We start from the raw sequence: 21090 nt of genomic DNA, 5'->3' as shown, positions 1-21090 counted from the left end.
AGTAAGAGAGTATGAACTATGTATGGATTTGGAACATTATAATGTTAGATTTGGATGCTATATGGTTTTTGTTTGTTTGGGTTTTTTTTTTTTTTGCTGAACCATCTTTTCCTCCCTCTTTTAAAATTCTTCCTTATCTAGGAGGGTTCAGGGATGGAATATAATTGGAAGAAATAACTGATGTAAAAATAAAAGATAATATTTTTTAAAAATCCCAGGGTCTGGGGTGGTGGGGTGGCAAGGTGGCTCAGTGGATACAGCACTGGCCATGGAGTTAGGAGAACCTCAGATGCTTAATAATTATCTAGCTGTGTAACCTGGGGCAATAACTTAACCCCATTGCCATGCAAAAACAAAACAAAGCAAAATCCCAGGGCCTTTATTAAATAGTAGGATCCATATGAGGTCTCAAAATCTCAGAATTAGAAGGGGTTCCAAGGTTCATTTTAGCTCCATCTGTGCCTAGACAATTCCCTCTACTATTTGTCAAACTATTGATCATCTGGACTTTACATGAAGGCTTTTTCTAAGGAACTCATTATCTCTTAATGAAATGCATCCCATTCTGGTAGAATTCCAATTATTCAGAAATGTTTCTTTATATCAAACCTAATTCTTCTTCTTTGCATGAATATCTATATAGATGATTCCCAAATCTACTGACAGTTTTATCTCCCTCCTGAATTCTTTCTTGTTCCACATCATTATAATTGCCATTATAAGGATGTCCTATCAGTATCTCAAACTCAAGTTAAATACAACTAAAAATTCCTTTAATCCTAGCTCTTCTCTGATTCTATATTGGGCATTTCCATAATCCTATGATTAAGTTAACCTGAGTCAGTGAGTCTTCTTTTATTCCCACATTTAATCAGATCCCAAGTCTTGTCAGTTCTAATCCCCAATATCTCTATATCTGTTCCTTTCTCTCTACTTAAATGACTTTATGATAGGACTGCTATCTATTAGTGTCCCCTCCCTCCCCTTAACCAGACCTAAAATCAAATATGGCTGTATCTTTGTTGAATATCCCAAGTAAAAACCTCCTTTTTGTTAACTTTTTGGTGACCTATGAGCATCTCAGTTTATTCCAGTACCAAACCTAAAGTAATAGGGACCAGCTGGAGTCAGACTCATCCATTTACAAAATCCTAACCTATTTGGGGTCCTCATCATCTCTTCCTTAGATTATTTCAATATTATTCTAATCGGCCTCTCTTCTTTCAGACTCATCATTCTTCAAACTGTTTTCCGGAGAGAGGCCAAATTAATACTCTCACAGTACATGTAAGGTAGGCATGGATCACATGTTTTTCTCTGGCTTATGTCACCCAAAAAATTTGGGAAAAAATTCTATTCATCGCAAAGATCCTTTGAACTGCCTTTTCCACTAGTGTCTCATGAACACTAGAGCATGTTAAATGAGAGCTATTTTCTGAGTTTATAAGATTTTCTTCTCCTTTTCAGTGACCTACAGAATGGGGAGGTCCTTACTCAGATAGTACTCCTTAAGTCAGGAGGACTTGAGTTCAGATTTTACCTCAGACACTTAATACTTCCTTAGCTGAATGATTTCGGGCAAGTCATTTAACCCCATTGCCCCAAAATAAATAAATACAAAAAACCCCACAAAGTGTGCATTAACTGAAAATATGAAGCAAGAAAGATTTGTTAAATTTGTTAAATTTGACTCAGTTGCCTGTATATTTTAGAAAGGAAATGTCCTTTTTTCACAGGTTTTTTGATTTCTGAATATAGATCTATTTGTAGGGAAGAAACACAGTGATAGAGGAAACCAATCAGGAACTTGAGCTCATCTAGGTAAGCACATGTTCCTCACTGTGTGACTATAGCTATAATTGCCACTGGGTAGAAGAAAGAAATTTTCTACTTCCCATTTACTGAGAATCCTAAAGAGAGAAATGCCGAAAGTCCCACAGTAAACAACTTAAAAAGAAGAGGATTGGAACCCTTTCACAACTCTTAAAGCTTGCTAGGAATTGGGAGTGAAATCAAGGATTCCACCAACTCTGAGAACAGTTATCTTTGATATAACCACAGTCATACAATCAAAGCACCAATCAGGAATTGTTGGGTCACATTTATCCTTGAGGACAAATCCCCATAGAAAAGGTTCAGAGCACATGCCCAGATCAATGTCAAGTACTCAAATTTATCCTTGTTACAATAAAGAATACTTACATGTAAATATTGAAATCTCATTCATTTTCTTTTTTTAAATTTATTTAAAAATTTTTTTCAATTACATGTAAATATAATTTTCAACATTCACTTTCTGTAAGATTTTGAGTTTCACATTTTTATATTTCCCTCCCTTTCCTCCCCTCCCTAAGACAAATAAATAATCTGATACAGGATGTACATGTACAATCATGTAAAACATATTTTCATTTAATAATATTGTGAAAGAAGATTCAGAACAAAAGGGAAAAAAATCAATCTCATTTTTCAATTATATTTTTCCCAACTCCTGCAGCCTTTGGAGTTAACCCTAGTAACAAAGAATAAAAAATAAAGAGAAGAAAAAGAAATTTAGCAAAACTAAGCAGCAGACCAATAAAAGCTAACAGTATATGCAATTTTTTCACACTCATGGTCCTCTGGAAAGAAGAGAAGGAGAATATCCATTTTCTCATGTCTTCTCCTGGATCAAGCTTCAGCAATATAAATAGCAATGCATTTAGTTTAGCTTTTTTCCTGTTCCTTCTATTTACATTTTTATAGTCATTGTGTACATTTTTTTATTTGTACTTCACTTTGAGTCAGTTCAAATAAATCTTCCTATGATTCTCCAAATTTGTTATAGTCTTTGTTTGATGCAAAGATTTGTTTTGCTTAAATTTTTTTAAGTTCTACTACCTCTTTTAATTTCTATATAAAAACCTTTTCAAATAAGTTATTTCTATGGTACTTCATTATCCATATTTTTTTTTTAGGTATTTTTTTTTTGCAAGGCAAATGGGGTTAAGTGGCTTGCCCAAGGCCACACAGCTAGGTAATTATTAAGTGTCTGAAACCGGATTTGAACCCAGGTACTCCTGACTCCAGGGCCAGTGCTTTATCCACTGCACCACCTAGCCACCCCCATTATCCATATTTTAAAAAGAAAAAGCAAGACCCTCAAGCATTAAAATTGTATATCTAAAAGAGATGCTTTGAAGATTATTCTTTACTGTAAACATAAACCTCAGGAAAGCTTCAGATAAAAGATAATGGACATTCTCTAGCCTGTTTCTCAAAGTAGACTTCCAATTGCTATCTGGTTGACCTTTGGGTATATGTTCAGCTGTAGGGCACTAGAGAAAAGGGATGTACAACAGAAGTTTTGAAAAATGACTTTTCATTCTTTTTTTATATACAGGAAAGGTTCCATATCTGATGTGTTAAATTTTCTTTTTTTTTTTTTAAGGTTTTTGCAAGGCAAATGGGGTTAAGTGGCTTGCCCAAGGCCATACAACTAGGTAAGAGGCTGGATTTGAACTCAGGTACTCCTGACTCCAGGGCTGGTGCTCTATCCTCTGCACCACCTATCCACCCCAATCTTAAAGTTTCTAGGGAAATGATAGGTAGAAATACAAAGTGTTAAGAAATTATTTTTCACCTTCTCTCCCAGATATGAAACTTGGGTTTTTAGACATGTCTTAAAAAACTTGGGTTTTGGGGGTAAAACTTTGGGTTTTTGAGCTTTGTAATCGTTTGAAGAGGTGAAGGAGAAAGAAAAGGAGAGGGAGGCTGACTGTCTCAGGTTTTTGCTTGTTTAATTAATTGGTTCATTATCATGGAAATAGAAACTTTCTTGTAGTCTCAGAGCTCCTACCACTCAGGTAACCATTCACTCACTACAGATCTGATAGAAAAAAAAAACAACAACCCTGATTGCCTCACCATCTCCAGTCATTTTGATTCCTATCTGGCCACTGGACCCAGATGGCTCTGGAGGAGAAAGTGAGGCAGGTGACTTAGCACAGTCCCCCTCAAATCCAATTCATGTGCTTGTCATGGCATCTTCCCTCATGTTGTGATCTTCAAAAATGAAGGACAAACAATTTATTGTAATCATACTAAAGTCCAGTGAAAACTTTTTTCTTTTGTATATATTTTTATAGGTTACAACATATTACATCCCATTGAAATTTATTCTTACCAGACCATTTGTTTTAGTGTAAGGTTAAACATCTAAAGTGCCAGTGTGATTTTGTTGTATCCAAATGAATAGTTCTTGGTTTGAATCAAATCCCAACAAAGTCTACTAATTTTCCAACATCTGAATAGCCACAGTAGCTATTCACAATCACAATGCCCCCCCCAATAATTTAATAGATGGTTTTTAAAGCTGGTTTCTCTGGATTTAGTATGTGAATTTCAACTACTTTCCTTCCTATTACAACTATACTCTGCTGTCCAGTTTGGTAGATTTATGGAGGTACTTTTCTCCTTCCCTCTTCCTTTGCAATTTAAAGCCTCTTTGATTAACTTCACAAGCCTCCAGGAAATTCCATTCTTATGAAACTTCTTTGGATATATTGTATCCCCCTCTAGGAGACCCTTCTTCCTATCTTTTAAACAATCAATAAAAAGGCAACAAACAAAAGCAAACTCTAATGCAATCTAAAACTGTATTTAAGAGAAAGTTCCAAAAAGATGGAAGTGATAATCTCATCAGCAGGATTAGACCTAAAAATCTGGATTTCAGATTTTAGGAAGGATATGGACAACCTGGAGCTTGTCAAAGGGATGGTAATCACTTTCAGGAAAAGACTTTATGATTTTAGGGCTTCAAAAGTTTTAGGGCTTGAAAAGTTTACAGATCATCTAGAAACTTTGCTGTTCAGTATTGTCTGATTCTTGGTGAACCCATTTGGGGTTTTCCTGGTAAAAATAATAGAGTGCTTTGCCATTTCCTCTTCCAGATCATTTTACAGATGAGGAAACTGACAGTTAAGAGACTTGGCCAGGGTCTCTCAGCTAGTCTCAGGCCTGGTGCTTTATCCAGCACCACTTAGCTGCCCAACTCTCTTGGCTTGCAGATGAGGAACCTCAACCCCATGAGAGATGAAGGGATTTGTCCAGTCTCATACTAGCGGAGTCATGATTTCAGCCAAAGACACGTGGCTGCCAATCTATGCTTTCTCAATGTGTCAGCTACCTCTTTATGTCTCATGAGGGTAGGTTAAATGAACTGGAGATCTTTAGCCTGAAGAACTGGACATTTAAGACATGATGTCTTAAAGTATGTGAAGGCTTGCCAAATGGAAAAGAGATTCAATGTTCCCCTCTGTCCTTGAAGTAAAAAGCAGGGAGTAGTGGCTTGAGGGTATAGAGGCAAATAAATATAGGCTCCAAGTAAGGAGTTTCCTAAGAACTGAAATGGCATGAGTTTTCCATCGTGTTAGATCTAAAGTCATGAAGGAGATAGTATTTTTCAGGTAAAGGTTGTTCTGGGTGACCTCTGAAATCCTTTCCTATTTGTGTTGAGGAACTAAAAACAGGAGAGGGAGGAATTATTATAAGGGGACCAACTTTGAGACTCCAGATTCAGGTCTGAGCTCAGTCCATTGAGACTAAAGGGCTAGCTCATTTGCCACCTTGTGACATCAGTGGGTACTGCATACATTTACTTAAATCTCTATCAGACCATGGTTCCCTTTGCTGGCTCCCATTTCTGTCATTCCTTTCTCCATTCCACACCAGAATCCTGTTCTTTCCACACTGTGCTTTTCCCTTCTAAAGGCAAACTTTTTTAAGTTTTCCCCTTCCTCCCAATGGCCATGAACACAATTCCACCTGCCCAACACTATCAGTTTATTTCCATCTTGGGGTCTTCTGTGTATATGTACTGTCTCCCAGGATGTGATTTACTTCAAATCTGAGCTGTTTCTCCAAATCTCCCCTCTCTCAGATCCTTGGAGTCAATTCTATCCAGTGTGTCTGTCCCCTCAGATCTTGTTCCTTGTTGCCCCTTCAGTTGAATGAGGGGTGAGTGGAAAGCATACTCTAGTTTGTAGAGATTGGAAATTAAATCCTGGCTCAGATATAAGATTTGTGACCTGAGCAAGCCACTTAATAAATGTGAACCTTAGTTCCTCCAGCTGTGAATTGGGTATAATTCTTACCACAGACTTGATTTGAGAACCTTACTTTGCAAACCTTAAGACCATCGCTATCATCCATATGGTTAGACCTAGCAACCACACATCCCCAGACCTGAACAACTTGACTTCCCTGTCTCCTCACTCCAGCAAGATGCAATACTGACAGGCACTGGGTCAAGGTCCTTTCATAACATTTTTTCAGGTGTTATTACAGTCTGAGTCCTCTTTGGGCCTAATACTTGGGCTGGTTTCCTTTGTAGTCCAAGATTTCCGTAGGAGGTGGGGCAGGAATTCAGAAGATGGGGTCTGTTGTCTGGTTGGGGCCCAGTATTCCAGATATGGACTTCAATATTGGGGGCAATGGTGAGTATTGGGAGGAGAGAGTGCCCCGAGCCAGAGCTCTGGCTTAAATCTGACTGGCTGGCTGCCTTTCAGGCCCCCACCAGCCACCTATCACCGTGGCCAGGGGCAGGGTGAGCAGGAGGTAAAGCATAAAGATGAACAAGGGCAGTAGCAGCGTCTCCGAGTCCTCTTCTCCCAGCAGTAAGAGCAAGGTCAGTCCGGCGGCCACGTCCAGGACCAGTGCCAAACGATAAGGCCACTGCTGACTGAAAGCCTCAATTTGCGAAGTTCTAGGGGGATGGGAGGAAAGGGAGATGCTCGGGGAACAGTAGAAGCCTTCTCGGCTGGAGAGCTGAAGCCACCACGTGGAGCTGTCACCTTCGCCATCATCCCCTGCCTCCTCATTCCCGTCCTCCGCCTCCTCGTCCCCATCCCCTTCTCGGTCCGCCTCTTGGGTCGGGTCCCGAGCACTGCTGGCTTGCGTGAAGGAGTGCGAGTTCACACACTCTTCAATCCATTTCCGACACCGAGCATCCCTCCTCTTGTTCCGAGAGCCGGGGCAGTGTACTCCCGACTGACGCCCCAACTGGGAAACCTGGGACCTGGGGGGACACAGCACGGGAGGGGCGGTGGGTAATGGACCGGACGCTGCTTCTTTTCTCAAATCCCAATCCCACCCCCGCCAGACCCCCCACCCCCACCCCCAAAGCTAGTCTTCTTGGCTCAGATTTCGGAAGCAGACCTCGCGGGAGGGAGGAGGGCTGTCCGGAGCTGAGCCCATAGGAGCCGAAGGGACTTGAGAGGGGAGAGGGCGCTAGCGGGAAGCCGGGGGGCTCTAGGCAGAGGGCGGGGCACTGGGCCGGACACCGAGGGACGCCCCTTCTCAAATTCCACCTCCCAGCCCCCACCGGGTCCCTCCTAAGACTACAGTTCTGTGCTCAGATTCTGGGGGAGGGCGGGCTCCTGGGCTGAAACCATAGGAAACTAAGGGATGGGGAAGTGGGGCGGGGGCGCTCCCGGCAGAGTGGGGTGGGGACACCAGGGGACGCCCCTTCCCTTCCCAGATCCCGCCCTCCAGTCTCCCCCCCATCCCCAGGACCCTTCTGAAACTACTCCTCTGGGCTCAGATCCCGGGCGCAGACCTCGAGGGGGGCGGGGGGGCTCCAGAGCTGAGACCATAGGAGCCGAAGGGATGGGGGGGTGCCCACTGAGGGGCGGGGGAGGGAACAAGCGGGGAGTCTGGGCGCTGTAGACAGAGTGGGGCGGGGCAGTGGGCTAGGGGCCGGACACCGGGGGACGCCCCTTCCCTTCTCAGATCCCGCCCTCCAATCTCCCCCCACCATCCCCAGGACCTTTCTGAAACTACTCCTCTGGGCTCAGATCCCGGGCGCAGACCTCGAGGGGGGCGGGGGGGGCTCCAGAGCTGAGACCATAGGAGCCGAAGGGATGGGGGGTGCCCACTGAGGGGCGGGGGGAGGGAACAAGCGGGGAGTCTGGGCGCTGTAGACAGAGTGGGGCGGGGCAGTGGGCTAGGGGCCGGACACCGGGGGACGCCCCTTCCCTTCTCAGATCCCGCCCTCCAGTCTCCCCCCACCATCCCCAGAACCCTTCTAAAACTACTCCTCTGGGCTCAGATCCCGAACTCACACCTGGCGGGGGATGGGGGGGAGCTCCAGAGCTGAGACCCCAGGAGCCTGAGGGGCGGGGGAGGTGGAGGAGGCTTCTGGGGGAGCGTCAGCCCCCCAGCTTCCCTCACTCACCCACTGTGGAGCACAGTAGCCTGGGTGGTGCCGGTCTCGTCGGACCCCGACGAGAGGTAGTAATCGGAGCTTGACCCGTGGTTCATTCCCGCCCTGGGTGACCCCGCGGGGCCCGGGACTCAGCCAGCCCCAGATGGAACTGAGGAGCTGGGGGCTGGGGGGCTGGAGGGCGGAGAGGAGATCCATCAGGGCCCGTCCCTTCAAGTTCCGCTCCGCCCAGCCTCTCTTCTCTCCCGGGGCCCTAAAGCTCCTCCTCGCCGCTAGTCTCAATCCTTTTGCTCCCTTTTTAAAGTCCCCGTCTGGGATTGAGCTCAGTTCAGCCTCTCCATCTTCAGCCTTGTCCCCCACGTTCCAGAAGCTTCCACATCGGCCACCCCCCCCCCCCGCGCCAGGAACTCGAGCTCGGACTCAAGTACCCCCACTCCACCGGCCCGTGTCTCACCCCCGCTGTTGGAGCTGCCCGGGCCCCCTCTTCTCCAGTCCAGTCCCGGCTCCTGGGAGGCGATCCTGGTCCTATTGTGACCCATTGGGTGGGGTGGGGGGATGCCAAGGGTCCGAATTGGGTGGGGAGGAGACAGTCCCGAGGCAGAGAGAGGAGCCCGAGTATTCGGATCCCGGTGGGTAGCGCCCCCCCCCCCCGCCCCGACACCCACAGTTGAACAGAAAAGCCCCCTGAGGTTCTATCTAGCCCCTTAATCACAGTTTACGGAATTGGATGGGAGCGAACTGACAGAGTACGAGGACGGAGCCGGCTCCCTGGGGTTCAGGCAGACTTTTCAGCCGGAGGGACTGCCCCCTCCCAGAGCCAGGCCGCCGACCCCAGCCCCCCCCGGCTCCGCCCCCTCCCACATCTCTCCAGTGCCCATCCCCTCCCAGCTGCATCGGCAGCCTCCGAGTTATATAACGCAGAACGTGGCAGATGGAAGGGGCGGAGAGAGGGAAAGTGGGGGAGCGCCGGGGCCAGGCTTCGCCTCCAGTCCTGCCCCCCTCCTCGCTCGGCCTCAGTTTCCTTGCTCCTCAGCATGCCCTCAGAAGTGGGGGGAGGGTACGGAGGAGCTGGGTCCGCAGCTCGGCCTCTCCCACACTTCTCCTTAGCTCCTAGGGTCTTCCCCCAAATGAAGTCCGCTCCCCCATCTCCCAGATCCCCCTCTTCTTGGCCCCACTCCTCCCACAGCCCCGCCCCTTGCTCAAGCCTCCCTGGAAAGGAGGGGGCGGGGGGAGATGGAAACCGAGATTGCCCGCTTGGGTCTCTCTTTCCAGATGCTTCTCAGCCCCTTCCCCCACCACTCACCCCAAACCTTCCACTCTCCCTCCCTCAACTCTTCGGAAGCTCCTCCCGATAGAAGGGGGCCAGCCGGAGCAATGGGGTGTGGGGAGTTGTAGCTAGCGGCCCGGCACGTGGGGGAACTGCTCCGATCTCTCCTCCTCCCTCCCATCTCCCCCGAGACTTCTGCCAGCCCCCAGCCCCCCCGGATTTCACTGCTCAGAGGTCACTGGCAGTCCTGGGGTGGGAGAGGAATCGCCCCCAGGTCTGAGCCTCAGTTTCCCGGCTTTTGAGTTTGCAAAGGGCGCCGGTCGGGGGAGGGAGCTGAGCTGGAAGCCGATCAGCAACAGCCTCCCCTCACTTTCTGGGTTGGGACAACCCGAGGGAAGGGGAGAACAGGAGGAAGGGGCGGAGGCGAGGGGTAAGGGGGAGGGGGCAGGGCGTGGAAGGAGCCCAGACCAGGAGGGAGACTCCGACCCACGGACTGACGGACGGACAGACACCGCACAGCTTCCCCCCAACCTCTCCCCATCGTCTCCCCGCTCCCCGCCCCAGACATGCGGGGGCTCCTGCTTACCCTGACCGTCCTGGCGCAGACCTCTCCCCTCAGCCCCAGCCTGGGGGCAAGTCCCGCCTCTGCCAGCCCCACACCCCGCCGCCGGACCTCGGGGTCCCAGGTTCCCCTAACCCCCGGGTCTGCCATTTCCCCGGGCCCTACTCCTGCCACCCCGGGGTCCAAGCTATCCAACTTCCAGCTCCCCGGAACCTCTCGACCCACAGCTTCCTCTACCCCCAAGGTCCTCACCCCTCGTCCCCGGCCCCCCTCGTCCCTGACCACTAGAATTCCCGGGTCCTCCACTTCCCCGGCTCCTGCTACCCCCACCTCACGGCCCGGAACCCAGACGGCTCCGGTTCCTCGAACTCCAAGCCCCGGGCCCCCAGCGTTCCGAGATCCCCACACTTCCACCCCGAGACCGGGGAGATCCAAAGAAGAGGCGAAGAAGGAGAAAGGTGAGACTCCCTTCCTCCCGCCCCTCTTCTCAGCGCGGTCCTTCCCAAGGTCGGGTCAGTTCTTTGTGGAGCTGACCTGAATCTTCTCAAGGTCTGAGTCTGGTTGGGGCTTGCCGAAGCTTTCCTAAGAATCAAGGCTTCTGTGGCTCTCGGCCCATTCTCTCTCCACGGCTTCCCAATCACATACTTCTCAGCCCCTTCCCCCTCCACTCACCCCAAACCTTCCACTCTCCCTCCCTCAACTCTTAAACACACACACACACACACACACACACACACACACACACACACACACACACACACCCCTCACTCACTGGCTCCAACATACACAAACTTGCTTATTCATACTCTCCACATTCTGGGCATTGGAGACTCCATCTGGACCTGGCTCCCCTGTACCTCCAGGGATGCCAGACTTAGAAAAGTTCTGAAAAATGAGGAGACCTGAGACTAGTGAAAGATGAAGTCTCCTGGGCAGGAGAAGAGATTTATGGCTCAGAATGGAACTCCCCCTTCCCCAAAACAGAGGGGGGGGGAGAAGATAGAGGGAGAGAAATATGAAATTCAAGAGATAATCAAAACATGGAGAAGTGAGAGAAACAAAGAAAGGGGGAAGAAAAGGAGATAGACAGGAAGAGATAAGGAGAGAAACAGAAACCCAGAGAAAAACAGACAGCAGCCAGGGAGGGAGAGGGAGAGAGAGAAGGAGGAGGAGGAGGAGAAAGAGAAGGATTGAGAGACAAATAATTGTAAAACCAACAGAGATGAGGGAGGCAGAGAAAAAAAGGGGAAAAGAAGGGTAACTTAAAGAAAGAGACAGTGAGTGAGAGAGAGGGAGGAATAACAACTAGAGAAATGGAATGAAGGCAGAAACAACAAATGTTTGGTAAACTGAATGGAAACTGTGTATATGAGGGAAGGGAGGACACAATGTCCCCTGCCTCCTCACCCCCCCCCCCCCAGATCCTGAATGAGGAATGTCTGTCTCTAAGGATCTAGCTCAACTTTTGCCCTGCTTGGATCTCTTCCAACCTTCCCGATCTTCCTTCCTCAGCAAAACCAGTGCTTCGAGTCAAGGTTCGGCTTGTGAAGAAAAAAAAAGTTGTTGTGAAGAAGAGGAAGAAGCTGGGTCCAACCCATCCTAGCCCAGGAAACCAAGAGCTCACTCAGGATCCAGAACCAGGTAGCTCCCAATTGAGGGACAGTAAGTCAAGGGACATGTCGGAAACATCTGCACACAGATATACTGACATATACATGTAGATCCAGATGTGTTTGCATATATAGGTTGATACATGCACTCTATAGCACCCCAAGCGCAAGGTAGGACTCATGCCAAGAAAGAAAGAAACACATACATTATGGATCCTATCTTCCTGGGTTTCCCCCCCTCATTTATTCCCCCTACACAGGCTGCCCACCCCTGGGGCTGGAATCTCTTCGAGTCTCTGATGAACAGTTGCAGGCTTCTAGTAGCCAATCATATGGCCTGGGAGCCCATCGAGGAAGGCTCAACATCCAGGTCAGAAAATTCTCCTCCTCAACCTATGTTGTCAGAGACACCTCCTCCAACAGATAACAATCCACCCCAGAGATGCCTCTCTATATACCCTTCTGCAAAGACAGAGAGAATTCCTTAGAGAGAAAAAAACTTCTTAGCAAGAAAAAAGAAAAGAAAAATCCTAGAGAATGCCCTCTCAGAAACCTTCCCCATGAAAGAAAATTCCCACAATCTCTTGCCCCCTCTCCTCATACCTTGTCTTTCTCTTGATGTCTGTCCTCCAGTCAGGTTTAGAAGATGGTGATCTATTTGATGGGGCCTGGTGCCCAGAGCCAGAGGATGATCGGCCTTGGCTCCAAGTGGATGCTGGTCGGATAGCTCGGTTCGTTGGAGTCATCACCCAGGGCAGGAACTCCATCTGGAGGTGCTTTGGCCAAGCCAGGCCACTTTGGGCTGGGTTGAACTGGAGAGAGTGGGGATGAGCAGGTGGGACCTAGGGCAGAGCATTCAGGTTGGCACTTTTGCCTTAGACAGTGACTACAGAAGATCCTGGGTCTCAGATCAACAATTCTGGTCCGTGGAACCAGGACACTTTGATCCTTCTCCAGACTGTCCCAGATGTGTGACTTTGCCTCATTTTCCCTAGTTGGAAAATGAGGAAATTATTCAATGCTCCCTAGACATTTACATTCTAGAAATGGCATCATAATATACTGAGAATAGGAACTGAGTGTGAAAGGTGGAGAGAGACATCCCTTGAGCCTCAGGATTTCTTCTCCCCTATTGAAGGTATGACTGGGTCACATCCTATAAGGTCCAGTTCAGCAATGACACTCTCACTTGGTGGGGATCTAAGAACCGAAGCAATGGACTGGATGAGGTGAGCATGGAAAAGACAATGGTAGGGTAGGCTGTGGGCAGGTCAGCCTGGTACCAGCATCCATCCCAGAACTCAGACCTCCATGGATTCCAACTCTCTCATTCCTTTAGGACAGAGTTGTCCTTCATGTTTACCGGACAGACCCTGCTCTAAGCCTGCTGAGACACAGGGAAGAGAGACATGGGAAGAGAGATAGAAAGATAGTCATAGAGAGATGAGGAGGTACAGAGAGATAATCAGAAGGAGATGGTAAGACAGAGAATCACAGGAAGATGAGAAGATAGAAACAACTCTGAAGACCAAAGAGGAGACTGGGAGATGGAACAACAGAACAGATAGATTCAAAGACCACTGCTGAGGTCATAGGCCCTTTTGGATGTGGGTAGGGTTGGGCAGGGTTTTGTTCTGGTCCCATGGGTCTCTAAAGTGGGAGTTTCCTAGGAGTGGAATATGATTCCTCTCCTCCTCAGGTGTTCCCTGGGAATTCGGACCCTGACACACCAGTGCTGGCACTGCTCTCTCAGCCTCAGGTGGCCCGATACATAAGGCTACTACCCCGGACCTGGCTAGATGGGGGTGCAGCCTGCCTCCGCCTTGAGGTGTTAGCCTGCCTACTCCCAGGTGAAGACCCAGGGAGAGGACATGGAGCACAATGGAAGGTCTAGAAGGCAGTGGTTGGGGGAATGGTGGAATGGAAAAGTTGGGACTGGGGGCTACAGGGCCTGGATCATGAGTCCTGGAGATCATTGGACATAGGTGGAGGAAAGGTAGGTAGGATATTGGTGACAAGGTCTTCTCTGCTTACCCAGATCCCAATGGGCTCTTCCCTCGGGAGCCTCAGCTTGGATCCTCAGACCCCCTGGACTTCCATCACCACAACTACAAGGAAATGAGAAAGGTCAGAGATTGCCTAGTCCTGATCATCCTCCCTCTCCCCTTCCCACATTCCTCCTTTAACTACCTTCCTTTCCTCTACTCCACCAACCACACAGCTAATGAAGAAGGTCAATGAGCAGTGTCCCAATATCACTCGTGTCTACAGCATTGGAAAAAGTTACCAGGGCCTGAAGCTCTATGTGATGGAAATGTCTGACCAGCCAGGTGAACATGAACTAGGTATGGACATAAGACCCAGGGAAATAATCCCATAATGACCTTCTAGAGTAGGGATGGGGAATCTTTTTTTCTGCCAAGGACCTTATGGATATTTATAACATCATTTGTGGGTCATACAAAATTATCAACTTGAAAAATTAGCCTAGGGCAGCTAGATGGTGCAGTGGATAGAGCACTGGCTCTGGAGTCAGGAGGACCTGAGTTCAAATCCGACCTCAGACACTTAATAATTACCTAGTTGTGTGACCTTGGGCAAGCCCCATTGCCTTGCAAAAAAAAAAACAAAATCTAAAAAAAAATTAACCTACTATTTTTGGTTGAACATTTAATTCATTCCTAAAAAGTTCCTAGATTTAGTGGATTTTGAGTCCTGCCTGAGATTGCCTTGGCAGCCCCAGACCAAATGATTTCATGGATAGGCCTGTGTATTGAACTCTTCCCCAGCCCTCTTCTAAAAGAGGCTTTACTTAATAGTTGAACTGAAAGAGACCTCAGAGAGCATCTAGATCAACCCACATCTGAATATCTAAAATATGTCAACCAGTTTTAGGATGAAAATCTCCAGTGATAAGGGTTTTCCTACCTTTTTACAGCAAACTATTTTGATATTGGAGTGTTGATCTTTCCTTCCATCAAATCTAAACCTCTCTGTGACATTACATTGTTTCTAGTTCCATCTCTCTAGTCCTGTCATATCTTTGCCCCCCCCCCCAATCCCATTCCCTGTGTAGACTCTTTTGCTTTTCACCTAATTCTGCTGGCTCATTTGGGGCTTGTAATCTTACTACAATACCATGATCTTTTTCATACGAAAATCTCTCCTATCCTTTTGATGTTGCCTATTTGAACCCAAGCATAGAATTCTACCTAGGTCCCTATTAAATTTAATCTTGTCTGATCTATCACATCATCCTAGACTGTTAAGTTCTATTGAAATCTTGATTACCAGCTCTGTATTATTTACAAATCTGAAAAGCATGCCATTTATGCCCTCATGAAAGTCATTGATAAAAAGCTTAAACAGGACACACTCTAATACAGATTCCTCCAAATGAGCATCAGTCTATGAATGATTATACTTTGGTTCGGTCATTTACAGTTCTCCCAATTCTACCAGCTTACATCATGCCATTTTATCCACAAAGATAGCAGCTTAACAACATGTTAACTACTTTGTCAAAGTCTAGTTATAATACATAACAGCTTAATTTCCCTTTCCAAAAAAAAAGGAAATAAAAATAATTGGCATTTACATTGGGCTCTGCAGAGCACCTTTCATTTATTAACTCATCTGCACTTCACAACAATGTGACATAGGTATTTTAGTGCTTATTGCTTCTTCTTTCTTAAAACACCTTTTTAGGGTTCTCCCTGATAACCTGGAAAGTAGATAAAATTTGTTCCAGTCCTTGAACCTGCTCTTCTAGGAAAATGATTAGTTTGCATTTTGTCTTTGGTATAATCCTTACAACAGTCTTGGAAGATAGGCAGAACATGGATTATTGTTTCCATTTTCTTTTTTTTTTTTTTTTTTAGTTTTTGCAAGACAGTGGAATTAAGTGGCTTGCCCAAGGCCACACAGCTAGACAATTATTAAGTGTCCGAGGCCAGATTTGAACTCAGGTACTCCTGACTCCAGGGCTGATGCTCTATCCACCTAGCCACCCCTAATGTTTCCATTTTAAGAAGAGGAAACTGAGACCCTGAATGGGGAAAGTGACTGAGGCAGGATTTGAAGCCAGCAAATCCAAGTGTGAACTCTATTTCCACTATTACTTATGTTATTGAACAATTCAGTTCTCTCTCTCTCTCTCTCTCTCTCTCTCTCTGTCTCCACTTCATCCAAAAAATGAGAGAGCTGGGCTATATCAGGGGTTCTAGATTTTTTTTGTGTATGTCACAGTACCCTTTGGCAGTCTGGTGACGTCTATGTACCACCCAGCTGCCTTTTATAGTTTTTTTTTCCAAAAAGTTCCAGAAACCAGGAGACTAGATGAACTCTTAAGTCCCTTTCAGTTCATATTCTTTGTTCATATGACTTCCAGGACCAGAGCCCTTTTTACAATCCCACCCTTAGGTTTGGATTGCATAAGAATTTATGGGACAGATAAGAGAAATGTTGATGAGTCAGCATCTAATTAATCCTGGGAATGACAAGGGAGGGAATAAGAGACAAAAGGAGCCTGCTAAAAAAAGACAGGATCCCTAAAGCTCCAATGATTATGAAATCAAGGTTAAAGGAGAGCGATGGGAAATGGGAGGGACTGAGGGAACTGAGGAGGGTCATGGGACTTAGATATAAAAAGCAATCTGATGGATAAATTTGATAGTCCCAGAGTTGAAAGGGGGCAAGGGAATTTATGTTCTCCTAGGGGAAGTCAAAGGTGAATGGGAGGCTGGAAGCTCATGTCAGGTTGTCTGGGGTGTCTGAGGTGAATGGGAAGGTGCTGTCTCTCCCTGAAGGTCACCTGAGATGCAGGAGCTGTGGCTTCACATCCCTCCTCAGAAAGTCAGGGCCAGGGGGTGGGGGAATGGGAGTTCTCCTCATAGACTGTCCCTTCTCTAGGAGAACCAGAGGTACGGTATGTGGCTGGCATGCATGGTAATGAGGCCCTTGGTAGGGAACTGCTTTTGCTGCTCATGGAATATTTGTGTCTGGAATACCTCCGTGGGAATCCTCGGGTGACCCGACTTCTCATGGAGACTCGCATCCACCTTCTTCCCTCTATGAACCCTGATGGCTATGAAATAGCTTACCAACGGGTATGCCCCCAACCTTTGCCCTCCAAATCTCAGGTTTCCCCTGCCCTGATAACTCCATTTGATCCCTAAGCATGACTCTGAAATCATACTCATCTCCAAGAGTACTAGCATCTTCAAGTTATCCTAAGACCATATGTAAATAAATCCTGAGTCCTAACTTCTAGATTCCATAGTCCCTCATGACTATGAAATCCTGGGGGGCGGGCATTGTCTCTTCTGGTTCTCTAGACTCTTGACCACATTATTCTCTGTGAGCCATTTAAGCCACCAGTCTTACCCCAGAACTCCTCACACCCAGCACTAATCTCCAGTTCTGGGTGATGAGTCTCTGAGGTCCAAGATTCCATATTCTGTTTTATCCCACAGGGCTCAGAGCTGGTTGGTTGGGCTGAGGGACGATGGACCCACCAGTTCATTGACTTGAACCACAACTTTGCGGATCTCAACACACCTTTATGGGAAGCTGAGGATGAAGGATTGGTACCCCATAAATTCCCCAACCATCACCTGCCAATGCCAGCTTATTATATAATGCCTAATGCTACTGTGAGTGATAGTCATGCCACTGGGTTACTCAGACACTACGTAGGAATAAGTGCAATGACCACCTAAAGAAGCTCCAGCAACCACTCCAGGCTCACCTTATTCCACCCTCCCTCCTTAGGTGGCCCCAGAGACTAGGGCAGTGATTGACTGGATGCAGAGGATTCCATTTGTGTTGAGTGCCAACCTACACGGCGGAGAGCTGGTGGTATCCTATCCCTTTGATATGACTCGGACCCCCTGGGAAGCCCGTGAGCTCACTCCCACACCTGATGAGCCTGTTTTTCGATGGCTTAGCACTGTCTATGCAGGGACCAGTCGAGCCATGCATGAACCAGGCCGCCGACCCTGTCACAGCGAGGATTTCTCACAACATGGCCATATCATCAATGGTGCCGAATGGCACTCTGTCGCTGGGAGTGCGTGAACCATCCCCCTGCCCCAACCCAGTCATCCTGTATTCCCAGGAGTGGGCTAAGTCTCTGGCCTGACTTCTTTGCAGGGTTCTGTAACCTTGTGCCTGTACCCCAGAACCCTAGAAGCCTTCATCTCCACTTATATTCCCTAAAGTCTAGCAGTACTTGCCCTGTGAAGCCCACCCTCTGGGTAATTGGTTGGGTTTACTGTGTCCTCTCCCTAACCCTGTGCCTCTCCATGAGGCCTCTATCCTGGGTGTCATTGTTTCTCTGGAGTGTGAAGCCCCCAGTATAACATCACCTTTGACCCTCAGGTATGAATGACTTCAGTTATCTCCATACAAATTGTTTCGAGATTACAGTGGAACTCTCCTGTGACAAGTTCCCACATGAGAGTGAGCTGCCTCAGGAGTGGGAGAACAACAAAGATGCCCTCATCACCTACCTGGAGCAGGTTTCACTCTAATCTCTGCCCCCTGCTTGTGAGCAGGGATTGGTCCCAACCATTCACCATCTCTGATCTCTACTCACCACAGAGGGGCTTGGGTTCTGGGGCAGCTATGACCCCTCTTTTCCCTCCCTATTAAAAATTGGAAAAATTTAAGGGGTAGAGGGGTAGGGGTAGTAGGACCCAAGCCTCCTCTTGTGTCTGTACTTACTCCAGGTGCGACTGGGCATTTCAGGGCTTGTATTAGACAAAGACACAGAGCAAGGCATCCCTGATGCTGTCATCGCAGTGGATGGCATCAACCATGATGTTACCACAGGTAGGACAACAGGTGTAGGTAGCCTAGGAACTTCCTTGCCTCTACCCAATGTAACCAAAAAAGATCTCCCATCCTTGTAGAACAAAGGGAAGCCTTGAAGATTGAGGAAAGTAACTGGAGATTTCCAGAAAGGGTCCCAGGAAGGGTTGGGAGAACTTTCATTTGAAGTAGAATGCTGTGGAATGGGGGAGGGCAGATGGAATTGGAAAAATGAGAGAAACAGATTGGGGGTAGGAGGGGGAGACTGAAGAGTGACTAAGGAATTCTAGAATGTGGAACAAGCTTTGGGATTGAAGGAGTCACAAGGCTTTGGCTGGAGTTGTGGGGGTCCTGAGAGTGGTTAGGGCTGGAGTGCCCCAGAATTGAAGGGCTGATCCCAAAGTTTAGAAGGAAGGACCCTGACTAGTTATTGGAAAGGCCCCAGATAGGGTGCGTTACCCTTCACTGGAGGAAGTCCCAAGTCTGAGAGTAGTCTTTTGGAATGCAGCATGGAGGGTGGGGCTATTTCTGTTCATCTAGAGGAGAGCCTTGGAGGAGTAAGAGTGTGATTTGGGTCCTAGATTTAGGGGAATTTTGCAAGAGGATAGATGGGATTCTGGGTATATAGTAGGAGGGTTATCATAGGTGTCTACAGGAGAAAGATAGTTCTGGCGATCATGATTCCACTGTAGAATCTTATATGCCTATGCTCCCTTTTCCAGCCCCAGGTGGAGACTACTGGCGGATCCTGACTCCTGGTGATTATATGGTGACAGCCAGTGCAGAGGGATATCACTCAGCCACCAAGCCTTGCCGAGTCTCTTTCGAGGAGGGTCCCACTCCCTGCCACTTCCGTCTCAGTAAGACGCCCAAGCAGCGACTTCGAGAGCTCTTGGCAGCAGGTGCCAAGGTGCCCCCTGATCTAAGACGGCGGCTGGACCGCCTGCGGGGACGTGGGGTGCGCACAGGTGGCGCAGGAAGCTGACCTGGGGGCTCTCACAGGCAGGACCTGGATTAAAGTCTTCATGTCACCACCACATACATGTCTTAGTGTCTGTGTCTCAAACTTCCCAACTAGTTTAGACAATCTCATTCATTCACTTATTCATTTTTCATTTATTGAAGATTTGTTAAGCTGTTCTGGACAGGGTAGGGGAACTATTATAGATGAGACACACATCCTTGCCCTCATGGAGCTCAGAGCTTAGTAGGAAGCTAAGCGATAGACACAGAAAACTAAGATACTCCTGCTGCCATTCTCTCATTCATTTACTCATTCTTTCATTTTTCATTTATTTAAGATTTGTTAAGAACCTCATGGAGCTCAGAGTTTAATAGGAAGCTAAGATAAAGAACACAGAAAACTATGATACTCCTAGGGAGGATGAGATTCATGGGTTAGTAATTTGGATCAGACAAAGCTCTAGGACTGTTTACATCCTGGTTATCTTACTACACAGATCTGGTTACTTCACTCTCCAGTTCTAAAATCTTCAATGGCTCCCTTTACTTCCTAAATAATAGTCAGCATTTATGGAACCTTTAAGATTTGTACATATATTAAAGATAAATCTTTTGATCCTCTCCATAACTTGGTGGATAACTGCTATTATTATTTCCCATTTTACTGTTAAGGAAATGGATGCTGAGAGGTTAAATAATTTCCTGCTTAAGGTCCCGCAGCTCTAAGTGTAGAAGAAGGATTTAAACTCAACCTTTCTAGTAAAGAAATACAGGAAATGCAATGTTGTCTCCTTAGTCTGGTTCCAACCAAATTTTCCGTTTCACCCACGTTATTATTCACATATTGTTCAATACTCCTTAGACCTACCAAAATGAATTACTCTTGTTTAAACTGATCCATCAGAGTATTTCCAGAAAAATCAGCCCCCAAAAATGTTACTTTTGTTTTTACTTCTATGTTCTAATTAACAAGCATTTTTTTTCTCTTTCTATTCTTTTCCTCCCCATGTAGAAGAAAACCAAAACTCTTGTAATAATTATGCAAAGTCAAGCAGAACAAATTTCTGTTTGTTTGACTACTTCCAGAAAGATATATTTCATTGTAAATCTTGAATCCATTAACATTCCATCAGGAGGTGGAGAGAACTAGTCTTCTAGAATCACAGTTGGTCATTGCATTGATACACTCTTTTCAAGTTACTAAAATATTTTGCTTTTGTCAATAATCAGAGATCTGAGAAAGACATAAACTGATCTGGAGATTAAGCTAAGTATTTGGGGGAGGGGGAGGAATGAGGGTGATGGGGGTTAGAGACTTGCCTAAGGTCACATATCCATTAAGTATCAAGTATCTGAAGTTAGATTTGAACTTGAGTCTTTCTGACTCCAGGTCCCATGCTCTATCCACTACACTACCTAGCTGCTCCAATTTAGCTAGGTATTAAGAAAGAAACATTTCTTAAACTGGGTTGTAATTAAGCAGTACGATTATCTATTTGGAGTTATCTCACTGAAATAAATTAGACTTTATACTCTAAACAAAACAAAGCAAAAAACTAGGCTTCCTTTTACTCACTGAACATACCTAATGTTTTCCAGCCTTTCTACCTTTGCTCAAACTATATGTCAACCCACAATGCCCTACCGGATTTTGTCTGAGAAGCCTTACTTA

At 46.7% G+C, this 21090-nt stretch overlaps 2 protein-coding genes across 3 annotated transcripts; one reads left to right on the top strand and one right to left on the bottom strand.

The window, feature by feature from the left end:
- Nucleotides 1–3406: 3406 nt before the first annotated feature.
- LOC141518228 (uncharacterized) lies at nt 3407–10633 on the bottom strand. 2 transcript variants are annotated; one of them, XM_074230056.1, is made up of 3 exons: nt 10567–10633; nt 8216–8377; nt 3407–7057 (listed from the first exon to the last, which is right to left on the bottom strand). In XM_074230056.1, exons 2-3 carry the CDS (start codon nt 8299–8301, stop codon nt 6520–6522), a joined length of 624 nt encoding a protein of 207 aa, XP_074086157.1. In that variant the 5' UTR covers nt 8302–8377; nt 10567–10633; the 3' UTR covers nt 3407–6519. The 2 variants fall into 2 exon arrangements, with proteins under 2 accessions (XP_074086157.1, XP_074086156.1); XM_074230055.1 differs by lacking the exon at nt 10567–10633 and adding an exon at nt 8658–8833.
- CPXM1 (carboxypeptidase X, M14 family member 1) lies at nt 9903–19494 on the top strand. The gene is made up of 14 exons (XM_074230054.1): nt 9903–10490; nt 11545–11673; nt 11903–12012; nt 12276–12415; nt 12781–12871; nt 13342–13492; nt 13681–13769; nt 13864–13987; nt 16554–16750; nt 17117–17296; nt 17415–17712; nt 18024–18163; nt 18374–18476; nt 19178–19494. The coding sequence occupies exons 1-14, from the start codon at nt 10037–10039 to the stop codon at nt 19438–19440; spliced, it is 2469 nt and encodes an 822-aa protein (XP_074086155.1). The 5' UTR covers nt 9903–10036; the 3' UTR covers nt 19441–19494.
- Nucleotides 19495–21090: the final 1596 nt, after the last annotated feature.

This window comes from Macrotis lagotis, chromosome 3 (genome assembly GCF_037893015.1).
Source record: "Macrotis lagotis isolate mMagLag1 chromosome 3, bilby.v1.9.chrom.fasta, whole genome shotgun sequence".
In the NCBI taxonomy this organism is placed as follows: domain Eukaryota; kingdom Metazoa; phylum Chordata; class Mammalia; order Peramelemorphia; family Peramelidae; genus Macrotis; species Macrotis lagotis.
The sequence above is the reverse complement of the archived record's forward strand: the minus strand, read 5'-3'. Positions and strand labels throughout refer to the sequence as shown.